The sequence below is a fragment of the Salvia hispanica genome, chromosome 1 (assembly GCF_029641045.1).
Source record: "Salvia hispanica isolate PSC_SH4W2 chromosome 1, Shi_PSC_v1, whole genome shotgun sequence".
Lineage (NCBI taxonomy): Eukaryota > Viridiplantae > Streptophyta > Magnoliopsida > Lamiales > Lamiaceae > Salvia > Salvia hispanica.
The window spans coordinates 34,940,213-34,953,020 of NC_142692.1; the positions used below are offsets into that span (position 1 = coordinate 34,940,213).

A 12,808-nucleotide genomic window follows, 5' to 3' on the forward strand; every position below is an offset into this window, starting at 1 on the left:
ACCAAGATTGCTCGAGAAAGATCGATTTTCGACCTAAATTCTCAACTTTGTTTCACTATGACGAGCGTTATCAGTCACCTAACATTCTCCTATCGGGAAGGTGTGCGAGGGCAGCGGAAATTTGGACCTATTTCTTGCACGGCTATTACTACTAGCAAAGAGTTTATGCAAGAGATATCGGCTCTTAAAAATACGAGGGTGGATGCAGATCAATTGAAGAAAGCATACCGGAAACTGGCTCTCCGTTACCATCCCGACGTGTGTGATCCGTCCCTGAGGGAAGAATCCACGCGCATGTTTGTTGAGCTGCAGAAGACGTATGCGAACCTGCTGGATCAAGAATCTCGGAAAACGGATAGGTCAGAAACGAGGGGTAAGTGGGAAGGCCAGCTCTCGGAGCTGAGGAGACGGTCATGTAACAGAGACGAGCAGGGAGATGGGAGCTGGGGAAGCCGGATGAGGGCAAAGCAACACGGCCCGTGAAATAACAGAAGTTCGTTCATTAATTGAATTCTTTTCTTGCATAGCATCACAATAATTGCTGTGTTTTTTGTAATGCAGACTATGACAAACTGATCTGACTAAGAAATGCCTTTGTAATGAAAGATGTCTCTTATACTCGATTTTCTTATAAAAAAAACCTCAGAACCACGACTATTTACCGATGCAGAATTTGCTGAAAATGTTTGACAGAACTTCTTCTGAGATGTCTTCTCCGCTTATCTGCGCAAGAGCCATGGCTGCTTCTCTGAGATCAATCGTCCAAAAATCGAGAGGGATCTCTTCCTCGATAGACGACTGCAGCCTCACAAACGCCTCCCTTGCACGAACGAGCTGCTCACATTGCCTCTGATAATGACCACAAAATTTATCATTTAATACGGACTCTCATCCATTTTTTCAAGAATCGAGTCCAAGTAATGTACAACAGTGTTGCAAACGAGGATGAAAGTTTTGATAAAAACCGACCTGATTTACTGTCCATTTGCGTCCCCCAGCAGGGATCTTGTTCAGACCAACTAGCTCTATGATTGCAGATTCCAAATCGGAGATCCCTTTACCAGTCACGGCACAGGTGAAGACGTACTTGCTGAACGATCTTGAGAGAGTGTCTATCCACGCACAGGATGAAGCACAGTCGATTTTATTGACCACAAGAACCACTGGAGAAGTCGATGAAGTTGCGATCTGTATTTACGAGGGGAAACAAACACTAAGCATACGTGCAGCGTGAAAGAATGTTAGTCTATCTCAAATACTAATTCAAGAAACACCATCGACACACCAAATAGCGCGAGAGAGAGAGTTCACGATACCTTATTGCTATGAATTCTCTCAAGAAGTCTGTCATCCTCGGAAGTCCACCCCTCAGCCGCACTTACTGTCATAACAATGACATCGGCACCCATAGCAACTGCTTCCGACCTCTCAACACCTTAAATAAACAGAGTACAGAACAAATGAACACACAAGAGAAGGACATAAAAAGCATGTAAATCTTCGATATTCGAGGGATTCTTAACCAGGGAAACACAAAGAAATCTTCAAGAATATACTGCTTAACTCAATATATTAGACTCATAAAGGAGTGAAAGAAACTTATACAAATCAAGCTGATAGGTAACATCACAACTGTTTTTCATCAATTGAACTTCGACAACTTTCATCAGTAGAAAACTGTTGCTGGATAGTTGACTTACCGATTTTTTCCACCACATCATCTGTGTCCCTTATACCAGCTGTATCAAGAAGTGTGACAGGAATCCCGCCAACAGTAACATTGGCTTCAACTACATCACGTGTTGTACCCGCAATATTGGTTACAATTGCTCGCTCACTCTGCATGCTAAAATTTATGTACCGTTACATGATCAGGCATAGTAGAGAAATGGCCATAAAGGGATAAAGTCTAGTGCATTCACAGTTTTCATCAATTTCCATCACTGAAAAGAAGAATAAGATTGAATGCTAAAAAAATAAGCCTCTGAATCATACCTTGCTCCAAGCATTAAGAAGGCTCGATTTTCCAACATTAGGTCGGCCAACAATAGCAATCTGAACAAGATCAGTGAACAATGTCATGTATAATTAATGAAAAATTTCTTCGTGTGAAAATAAAAACTATACCAGTTATTAAATTCCATGTAATACCTGAACTCCCGACTGCAGAAGCTTGTCATAATTGGCAGTTTCCAGAGCACCATCTACTTCTTGCAGCATCTTATGTATCCTATCGGCAACTAGGTTAATGTCAAGGGGTGGCATCTCGTCATCAAAATCTAGACGGGCTTCAATCTCCGTAAGTAACTCAATGCATTGAGCTCTTAATGATTTGACCATGAAAGAGAAGCCTCCCTGTAACATGATAAGAAAATTCAAAGGTGTTCAGATGCCAACCATGACTATTGACGAGCCTCTACTTAAAGGATGAAGATCCAAAATCATTAGTTCAACCAAATTTACTAAACGGATTCTAAGAAATATGAAATGTTACCTGTAATCCTGCTAATGCAGCATCTGCTGCAGCCATCGACTTGGATGTTACAAGTTTCCCCACATTCTCAGCTTGAGAAAGATCGAGCCGTCCATTTAGAAAAGCCCGGAGAGTGAATTCGCCTGAGATACCGAAGGAATACTATCAATTCCATTCATAACATCAAGAAAGTGACACAACTGGCTTGGTCCAATTGCAACCAAACCAGTGAATTATCAAGGATATAGCGACAGATCATAGTTAGTCGAGATAAAAAGAAGACAGGATTTGACCTGGTTCCGCAAGCCTCGCTCCAGCATCTAGGCAAGCCCTTAACACACGTCGCAGACACACTTCACTACCATGGCACTGAAGCTCAATCACATCCTCGCGAGTGTAAGATTTTGGGGCCAACATGGGAACTACCAGAACCTGGTTGGAAAAAATAAAACACACTCATATCATTACAAAAGTAGGACTAATCCACGCCCACACACGCCCTCGATATATAGATACCAGAACACGAGGTGTACCTCATCAATGATGTTGCCATGTGAATCCAAAACCTCACCGTACTCAACAACATGGCTATTAGGCCACCAACGAGCACCCTTTCTCCTCTTTCTTGACATCGGTCTAAAAACTTCCCCAGCTATAGAGACTGCTGAAGGACCAGACAACCTGACTATCCCCACCGCACCGGGAGGCCCACCCAACGAGGTCACAATCGCAGCAATTGTGCTCGAACTCGGAACTGGCTCTGCACAGCTCACTTCTCCATCCCCCAACCTCTCATCTTTGTTCAGTACTAATGTGTTCTCTATCAAAATTAAAAAACAATAATTTGACAATAGCTTCATAATCAAGAAAAACTAGTTCTTCATATACCACTGTAGTATTATTATTATTATCATCAACCAATCAAATATTCATGTAAATATAGATTCTAATTTTTACTGACTACCAAACATTTTCAGCAAGAAACGACATAGTAATTCAAAGATAAGCTATCAACTAACGTTTTCTTCTTTTCCTCTTTATCCAATTCCATACTGGGGCATTACAAGATTCAATTTTTTTCACTCTACTTAATCAAACAGACAATATTCGTGAAACGCTGAGTTACCTTTGGCGGCGGCGAGTGGGCGAATGGAAGCAGTCTTGTGAGAAGTGGAGAAGAGGAGAGAGAGATTTCTGTGAAATGGGGTCGAGAATTTGGGCAAGACTGAACGCTGGAGAGAAGCGCAGCGTTGCAATTGAGAAAAAACACAACGAAATGAAGATTGCAGAGCCATCGATTTTGTGGCGTTTCTATTCGTATTCTCTAAATATAATAGTTCATATTTAATTAACAGATGCAAAATCAGTTAGTTTCTCAATATTTGAGCAGTACTCATAGTTCAACTTCAAATAGAAATAGACAATAATCTATCTATACATCTATAAAGGGGGAGTTTTGGGAAAAATAACAAGATTTGCCATTATAACTTTTTTAATAAAATTATAAATTTAAAAATGATTTTATTTATTAATGTAGTAATTAAAGAGATGAAAAGGTTTCATTTACACAAATAAATTTAATACAAGCCGTTCACTATAATAAATATTCTGTATTGAACAGTCACAAATATGATAGTTAACAAAAACAATCTATTTAACAATACTACTTTAAATTTAATTACAAAACTATAGCTTTGATTAATTTAATATTATGTGCGTGCACAATTTTCCTTTATAAATTTTCTTGAATATTGTTGGGTTTAATGTGTGACTGGAAATATTGAAGTACTTACAATCCATCACTAATATTATATCACAATCATACAGATCAATTTCCCACATCAAATTACCTCTAACAAAGTATGCAAAGAAATTAAGGAAATAATTAAATGTGGGAGTAATGTCGTGTGTAGTGGAAGGTGATCATGGCCATAGGAAGAATTTTGGCTTTTCATTTCATATAAGTAACATTCGTTATCTTAATTTGATGGTTTATAGTGTGTTAATTCCATAACTTTCCATATCCTTATTTATGGCTATAAAAGTCATAGAGTTGTGGATGGATTATATATCAAAAAAATCACTTTCTCTTATCTCTAAAGTTCTTTTTGTTTTTATGTATCATTTTAGGAGTATTGTATTGCTGAATTCTCGGAGCTTAATCAATTTCATTTGTACCTAGCGGATTTAAGGTGCTTCTATATGTTAGGAGAGTCGTTTATCTTTGGAACAATACGTCAATTCAAGAGGCTAGCCGCAACATAATTTGTCTTGCTGAAAGTGGGATGTTCTCAACTCGACTAATCATAATTCTATTTGTTTTATTATTTTCATTGTAATTTCTATTCCACTTATTATAATTTTTTTCTTCAATTGTAATAGTTAGAATATAACATGTATAATTTTATCTCAATATATAATATTTGATTATTTATGATGAATCAATAAATTTATGTACAAATATATCTATATGTATACGTGTGTGTGATAATAAAGTAAAAAGTTTATATACTTGAATCAGATATTTTTATGACAAAAGAATTGTGCATGTATAATACTCCTAATAAATAAAATAATATGTACAGTAGTATATGTTGGAAATTAAATAATTTGCACAAAGAACTAAAAACGAAGCCGACTTTCGTTTCCTACTTATAAATATGTTGTTACGGGCACTTAGTGGTCAAAAAAGAAAAAAAGAAAAAGAAAAAGAAAAAAAGGGGTTTCGTTTGGTGAGACTGTTAAGCCGAAAAAGAGCTAAATTTTTGTTGCATACGTATTTATTTATATTATTTTATGGCATATAAATAGTATTTAATTTTAAAATTTAAACTAATACTATAAAATAAATTAATTCCCAAGCAGTGCATGGGCGTTTGCTCAATTTTACTAATATTGTAGTCTTTATTTTCCTTTGAGAAGTCGGTCATATTTTGTTTTTAGATTCGTCTCATTATTCGTTTCTAAAAAATATTTGGATTGTGCATCGATAATTTGTAAAGTAGAGCCCCAGCTTTTACTTTGTGAATTTGTTTAGGGTTAACGGCAGTTTTCATGGAAATTAATTAGACTTCCAATAAATGTAATGAATATTGCTAAATATAATTATTATTTAATTAAAACTGATTTTGGGTTGTTACTAAAAGTTCCATTAAATGTAGTGGATACTGCAAAATAATTCAAGCAAACTTGAAGACAAATAGGGCGTACAATTTCCTTCCTTAATGTTTGTCAACACGTTTACACGTACATTTCATGCATAATTGTATATTAATTAACACAAAAAAATAACTTCCATAGTTATTGTGTATGAAACGACACATCTCATCCAAACGTTTACATGTCATGCATAAAATTATACTACCTCATTTTATTAGCCAAACATGACACTACATATTCCCTAATTATAAGGCAAATAACCGTTGTTCACACTTATGTTTATCCGAAGTGAGGAATAGGAAAGGTTATATCCCTAATTATAAGGCAATTAATGATTTCAACATATGATCAAATTAATTTTAAAAAGTAGAAACGGTTAATATGAAAATGCCCACGGCTTGGCCACAACCGAAATTAAACCCGTTCTGGCGATGTCTTTGACTCCTCATTTCAACAAAACACTACTTCGGCTCCAAAAGTTCCGAAATTAAACCCTTTTTGGTGATGTCTCTGACTCCTCATTTCAACAAAACACTACTTCGGCTCCAATAAATAATACTATTGGATGAATAGATGCTTGGATGAATGCAAGCAAAAAAAAATTTTGTTTACCATTCACATAGCCCTATTATAAAGTACTTTCTTGATATGATCATATAAACATATTTATAGTCAAGATTCAGGAAAAAAACGTCTACTATCAGTAAGATTTATCAATTAGCCCGACCCAGTGTAAAATGACGAATACAAATTTAAAAGCCCCAAATAGGATAAGTGATCAACAAAGTAAAATTGAACTGGGATGGAAGGAGAATTTTATTGATATTTGGCTCATTTGTTGGACATGATGAATATATTTTAAAGTTAAGGGTTTAGGATTGTAAAGTACTTTCTTGATATGAGCATATAAACATATTTACAGTCAAGATCTACTATCAGTAAGATTTATCAATTAGCCCGACCCAGTGTAAGATATCGAATACAGATTTAAAAGCCCCAAATAGGATAAGTGATCAACAAAGTAAAATTGAACTGGGACGGAGGGAGAATTTTGTTCATATTTGGCTCATTTGTTGGACATGATGAATATATTTTAAAGTTAAGGGTTTAGGATTTAGGTTTCAAGGTTTGGGTTTTTAGTGTATAGGGTCACTATATATAAAAGGGGAGTTTTGGGAAAATTTACAAGAATGCCATTTTATTTAAAAAATTATATTACTGTTGAAAAAACAATAAAAACTATATTAAGGTTAAATACGTGTGATTTAAAAGAGCCTATAAATTTGCAGTTATCCAAAACAAAAAAAACGTGTGTGATTAAGGATTCTTAATTTTGCAATTATGTCAGCAACGTGATACGGAAAAAATGGACATTAGGATAACTAAAAGTCATTCATAGAATTCTAAACGTTAAAAATCATTCTATAAATTTGAATTCCTTTAATTAAAATTATCATTTCAATGAAGAAATTTTCCAAGTGGTATATCGTCACCCAATCGTCTTTATGATTTTATTTGTAGGTAAATGTACTGTATTCTCTATCAGTTTTGTGATTTTATATGTTTTGTTAGTAAGGATTATCGACAAATCTAAAACTCCCAAAATAAAATAGGTGATCAACAAAGTAAAATTGAATTGGAACGGAGGGACAATTTTATTGATATTTGGCTCATTTGTTAGTCATGATGAGTATATTTTAAAGTTAAGGGTTTAGGATTTAGGTTTCAAGGTTTGGGTTTTTAGTGTATAGGGTCACTATATTGCAATAAAATGAAGCTCGACTAGGAAGTGTCTCACCAGTGCAATCTTAGATTATAGCTTTTGATTATCAATATCTAAAATCTCATTAGGAGAAATGGTAATTATACATTCTTTGTTTTTTTGTTTTGTGTAATGTAAATTTGATTTATTTTTTAGTCTCACGATATACTTCTACCATTTTATTTTTTCATCAAGAGTTTTTAATTGTATTTTTTATTTATTGGTGATAGCGTTATATTATTGAATTATATATTTTTTTAATTATATGTTGTTGACGTGTGTTCCCAATTTTTATATTAGATATGTAAAGATTTTCATTAATATTTATGGATTAATTATGATAAATTATTTTTCATTTAATATTTATTCTACATAATTATTTGGTAAGTATTATATAGATTCCGGAAAAAAAATATAATGTGCCGTGCATAGCACGGGAGAGATACTAGTTTTTAAAAATAAAATCACAGTCAAATAAGTCTTTTTAATTCCAACATTAAATTTATTTTTTAGGTTGGTCATTTACACAATCAAATATTTTAGCGTGTTATTGTTAATTTATTAGTAGAGTTTAGTAATTATTGTACAAAAGAATTAGAATAATCCTTGACATTGAAAACAAGTGAGAATTAAAATTATCAATTTCATACGCTACAAATCATTCATTCAAAGAATTTTTAAGACAAAAAGGCCATCACAAGTTCGTAAATCTTAATTTCGATTCTTCATACTTTTGGTGTTGATTGGATTTTTGATTTTTCAGTTCAGTACAGTGTTTGCACCCAACATTAGTCTCTTCGATTAACCGAAATTAAGGTAGATACACCCAACAATAGTCTCACTAGACTTCGTCACTAAACTTGGATGAACATGTCTGAACTGCATCAGCCACTGTCAGAAAAATCCTATCTTCACCAATCAAATCTGCCACGTCGGATGCGTGTAATTTATCCATCACAGTTGGCCCAGGATTTGCAAGAACAAGCTGTCCAAATATTAAAAAAATGTTCAAAATTTATGAAAATTAGCCCTAAATTTTTTCTATCAAGTTGAGCCTAGTTACCTCAACTGATCTCTTCTGCAGGCTCCTGTGCAGGTCTTCGAGGGCGTGGATCCCGCTCGTGTCGATGTCAGTGACGGCTGCAACAGCATCGGGAAAACAAACATATTATATCGATCAACTCCAAGGATTAGAAGCCAAAAAGTTAGAGACGAATGCGAAAAGCCTACGTGACATTTCTACGATCAAAAACTGGATTTTAGGGAGGCATGTGGCACCGAGAAGCTCGTCCTCATCTGTTAGCCACCTAAGTAGCCTGCAAAAGACGTAGGATGATGCGTTTTATTGATAATACGCAACAAAGTATTGATATTTAAGGTGCTAAAAGTCTTGTAAGCACAAGTAGTGCAATAAGCTGTTATACTGAAAATACGCGACGGTATATTGAAAGCAGCACAACTAGAGTGGTGAAACATAGTACAGCATGATACTGAAGCTTGGACAGGCCCAAAAATTTCAAAGAGTAGGCCCACATGACCATCCAAAGAGTAGGTGCAAAAACTAGACGTGACTCAATAATAATACGCGACAGAGTACTAAAAGCAAATACACGAAAAAATCAAGTTACCTCTCTCTTATATAGTTTGAATTTGAGAAGTAAATAGCAGAATCAAGTCTTATAATGAGAACTCCAGCAACCTTAGTTGCCTCTGGATACTGCTGTATATTCCTATACACATTTGTGCCTGGGATCTTCCCAAGTAGGGCTGTTCTTGGCCTAGTCACTTGCAATAGCAGCTTGGCGAACGAAATCGACACCTGTCGAGACGAGAACGCACGCTATTAGGATTACCCCTTTTTTTCCAAACGACCCAACCACTTACCGCGATCAGGAGGCCGATCTCGACGGAGATGAACACGACGCCAAGAAAGGCCCCCATGCAGGCCACGAAGTCGAACCTGTCGATCTTCCATATCAAGATCGCCGCATCGTAGTCGATCAGGCCGATGACGGCCGAGATGATGATGGACGACAGGATGGCGTTCGGCGTGTACTCGAAGAGAGGGGTGAGGAAGAGGAGCGTGAGAAGCACGACGATGGACATCACTATGTTCGACACCGCCGTCTGGCACCCGGCCATGAAGTTCACCGCCGACCGGGAAAATGAACCTGTAGAAACGTAGCAGGACGTCATCGAACCGGCTATGTTCATTGCTCCAAGAGCAACCATTTCTTTGTTTCCATCAATCTGATAATCTTTCATTGCAGCAAAAGTTCTTCCAATTGCAACAGCTTCCTAAAAAATCAAAAGGGTATAAACTTCTTGTAATTCTATCTTCAAAAAAATCAAATAAAATCACAAAAACGAGACATAAACTCACCGTCAAAGCAACCATGCCAGCAACTATCCCAATCCTAAGGCCTTTCAAGGCATAATCCTTGGTGAAGTAAATCTCATCAACAGAAGGCCTATTTATGCCCTTCTCAATATGCTTCACCTGTTTTCCAACGACGCGAACGCGTTCATTAACACAAGGCTTCATCACAATAGAAACAGAACGACAAGAGGCCTTACAATCTGCACGCCCTTCTCCTCAGCGTTGCTAACGAAGACGATGAAGGTGGAGAGGATCACTGAGACGAGGGGAGAAATCGCGGCTATCCAGAAGAGGTTCTTGTACTTCTTCCCCTGCATAAGCACCGTGATTTAGAAACACCAATGACGTTCGTTCGTGGCTTAGAAAGCCGAATGTCAAAAACTTACAATATACTTTGCTGATAAGAGAAACACCAGAAAACTTGTTCCAATGAGAATAGTAGGCACATTCCACTGCATAAACACAACTCACATAAGCAATTGCAAATCAACGATAGAGAGAGGGCGCAAGCGAGCAAGAGAGAGAGAGAGGCTCACTCCATGAGGGGCTGAGCTCAAGATAGATTTGACTACAGATATTATATCTGTGTTTTTGGTGAACTTTTTTATGCCTAAAAATCCCTTGAGCTGTTGAAGAGCAATAGTGATAGCAGCACCACCCATGAATCCAACTATGGCAGCATGTGAGAGGAAGTCAATCAAGAATCCCAATCTGCACACACGCACAACGCACACGACATTCAGTCGATGAATCGGTTACTTTCAGTTAAGGAAGCCATAGAAATTTGATTGCCTGAGAATGCCAAGGGTGGCTTGTGTGATCCCAGCAAAGAAAGTCGCGGTGAAAGCCAGCCTACGGTACACGAGAGGGTTGGCAACGGGATCAACCTCGTCTTGCAGCAGAGTCCCCAACAGCAGAGACACCACAGCAACGGGGCCAATGGCTATATCCCTCGAGCTCCCCATCAAAGCGTAGATCAAAGGCGGGACGAAGCTTGAATCTTCACAACAATCAAAAGTTAGTCACATCACATAAAACTTGAAGGAAAAATGCGCGAATTCGACAAATAAATGCCACTCACATAAGCCATACTGTGGATCCAAATTTGCAAGCTTGGCATAGCCAATGTCCTGTTGTTGCAAATTCAGTAACAGAAACATGACTAAAACGATGCAAACGATAATGATTGGGCGCGTTTATGAGTTGCTACATACTTGAGGGATGCAGAGGGTGGCAATGGTGAGCCCTGCCACTAAATCCCCTTTGAATTTGCTAAGATTGTAGCCTCTGCCCCACGAGAGAATCGGGAAGACAGCCTCGACTCCTAGGAGGAACTTGCGCGGTCCCGATTGGTCCTTGAACGAGCGAAGAGGATCGTCTGCAAAGAACGTCTCCTTGAGAGTTGCGGAGAACTCCTTCCACAGCTTCTGCTTTGGAGGAATGCCGACCTTGTATGGCAGCGACGGATGGCGCGAAGACCCCTCCATTTCTTCTTCTTTCTTCTTGTTAGGATCTCCCATCAAGATAACAGACTACACAAACACAAATGCAGCAATGAAATCATCAAAAATGTAAAATTTGTGGCCTAATAAAATGCAAAAATATCAATAAACTCAAAATCACACCAAATTTTGCTTATCAAAAGTGTTGAATTAAAAAGGGATTTAAACCCTTTTTTGCATCTCATATTCTTCAACACTTTCTACGTACTAACAACTTCTTTTACCTCTTTTTTGAACCTAAATCCACAATCATTGAACAATTCATGTTTTATGTGGAGAGGACAGGACTTAAACCCTCACTGATCCACCACTGCAAGAATTTCTAATGTGAATCTATAGAAACATCATAGAATTAGGTAGAAATCTTATTACATCACAAAATGTACAAATAAAGTGATGCTCAACAAGCTACACTAAAAGTCCAAAATCAACATGTGATGGTGGATACAAATAAAACTCAACATTCATTAAATAAAGAAAAAACATGTGATGCATGCACATTTTATCAATATGGAGTACAATATTTAAGAACTAATACAATCTTTTTACTATAAATATAAATTCTCACCAAGAAAATGTTCAAAAACCACACAAAGTGAATGAAGGGCTTTTAGAATAGCAACCCCACATCCCACCTAAGGGCAAAAAGGCAACTAAATAAATACTCCATCTTCAAAGGGCCATTCTGCAACATCAAATTCCCTCAAGAAACACTACAAATTGGCTGCTCTCACCCAATGAATCAAGCCCCCCCAAAAAAGCAATCAAGATTATTAATAAAAAAAATTATGGGCCTCAACAATTTGGATCAAAGATAAAATCTTTATTGCTTCTTTGAACCATGCAACAAGCCCTCTTGGTTTCTTGATCAAATTTCTCCAAAGATTTCAGCTTTTTTGGTTTCTTGACAAATTTCTCCAAAGATTTCAGCTTTTTGTTGAAAAGTGGAAGGGAGATTCAAGAGTTTGGGGAATCGATTAAGTAATAGTGTTGTGAAGCAGCAAGATATCTATCTGTGTAAAGACGTTGAAAAGGAGTGAGGAATTTGTTCAACTGCAACATCCGAGGATGAAGGATTGCCAGCATCTATTTATAATAATTTTGCCAATTGAAATAAATCTATATTATTTGCATGCATGTAGATGGAAAATGATATTGAATTATGATTTGAAACGGTCATGTTCTTGATTTTTTGTAGTTGTAGTTGTATTAGGACGGATTATTGTGTGAAATTCCTACATTTAAGACCAATATTCGTATTTAATTTTTGTACAAGTCAATCTTTTTGTAATATACTCCTATTTAGAGGATTTATCAAGGTGAATAATGAGAAGATACATCGGTTATCACTCTGACAACAAATCACATACATTGAAATTTTTTCCATCAACACAAAATAAAGATATGTTTGAATTGTTTTAACAATGGTTAAATGTTTTATTGAATTATGGATATTTAAGTGATTTAGATTATTAGTAGTAGATGTTTTTTGTGTAATAGTAGTAATTTATAGTAAAATTTAGGTAAATTTA

At 36.5% G+C, this 12,808-nt stretch overlaps 3 protein-coding genes across 3 annotated transcripts; 1 reads left to right on the forward strand and 2 right to left on the reverse strand.

Annotated features, from left to right (window-relative positions):
- Positions 1-57: 57 nt before the first annotated feature.
- Positions 58-483, forward strand: LOC125220818 (chaperone protein dnaJ 20, chloroplastic-like). Its single transcript, XM_048122955.2, has one exon. The coding sequence runs from the start codon at positions 58-60 to the stop codon at positions 481-483; it is 426 nt and encodes a 141-aa protein (XP_047978912.2).
- Positions 481-3,828, reverse strand: LOC125219004 (tRNA modification GTPase). The gene is made up of 10 exons (XM_048120842.2): positions 3,600-3,828; positions 3,007-3,293; positions 2,767-2,905; positions 2,495-2,616; positions 2,152-2,355; positions 1,996-2,055; positions 1,701-1,839; positions 1,317-1,435; positions 970-1,188; positions 481-849 (listed from the first exon to the last, which is right to left on the reverse strand). The coding sequence occupies exons 1-10, from the start codon at positions 3,766-3,768 to the stop codon at positions 655-657; spliced, it is 1,653 nt and encodes a 550-aa protein (XP_047976799.1). The 5' UTR covers positions 3,769-3,828; the 3' UTR covers positions 481-654.
- Positions 3,829-8,101: 4,273 nt separating this feature from the next.
- Positions 8,102-12,710, reverse strand: LOC125223505 (sulfate transporter 1.3-like). The gene is made up of 13 exons (XM_048126683.2): positions 11,845-12,710; positions 10,989-11,306; positions 10,856-10,904; positions 10,567-10,774; positions 10,311-10,485; positions 10,161-10,226; positions 9,972-10,085; positions 9,778-9,894; positions 9,279-9,692; positions 9,023-9,213; positions 8,625-8,710; positions 8,458-8,534; positions 8,102-8,379 (listed from the first exon to the last, which is right to left on the reverse strand). Exons 2-13 carry the CDS (start codon positions 11,292-11,294, stop codon positions 8,236-8,238), a joined length of 1,947 nt encoding a protein of 648 aa, XP_047982640.2. The 5' UTR covers positions 11,295-11,306; positions 11,845-12,710; the 3' UTR covers positions 8,102-8,235.
- Positions 12,711-12,808: the final 98 nt, after the last annotated feature.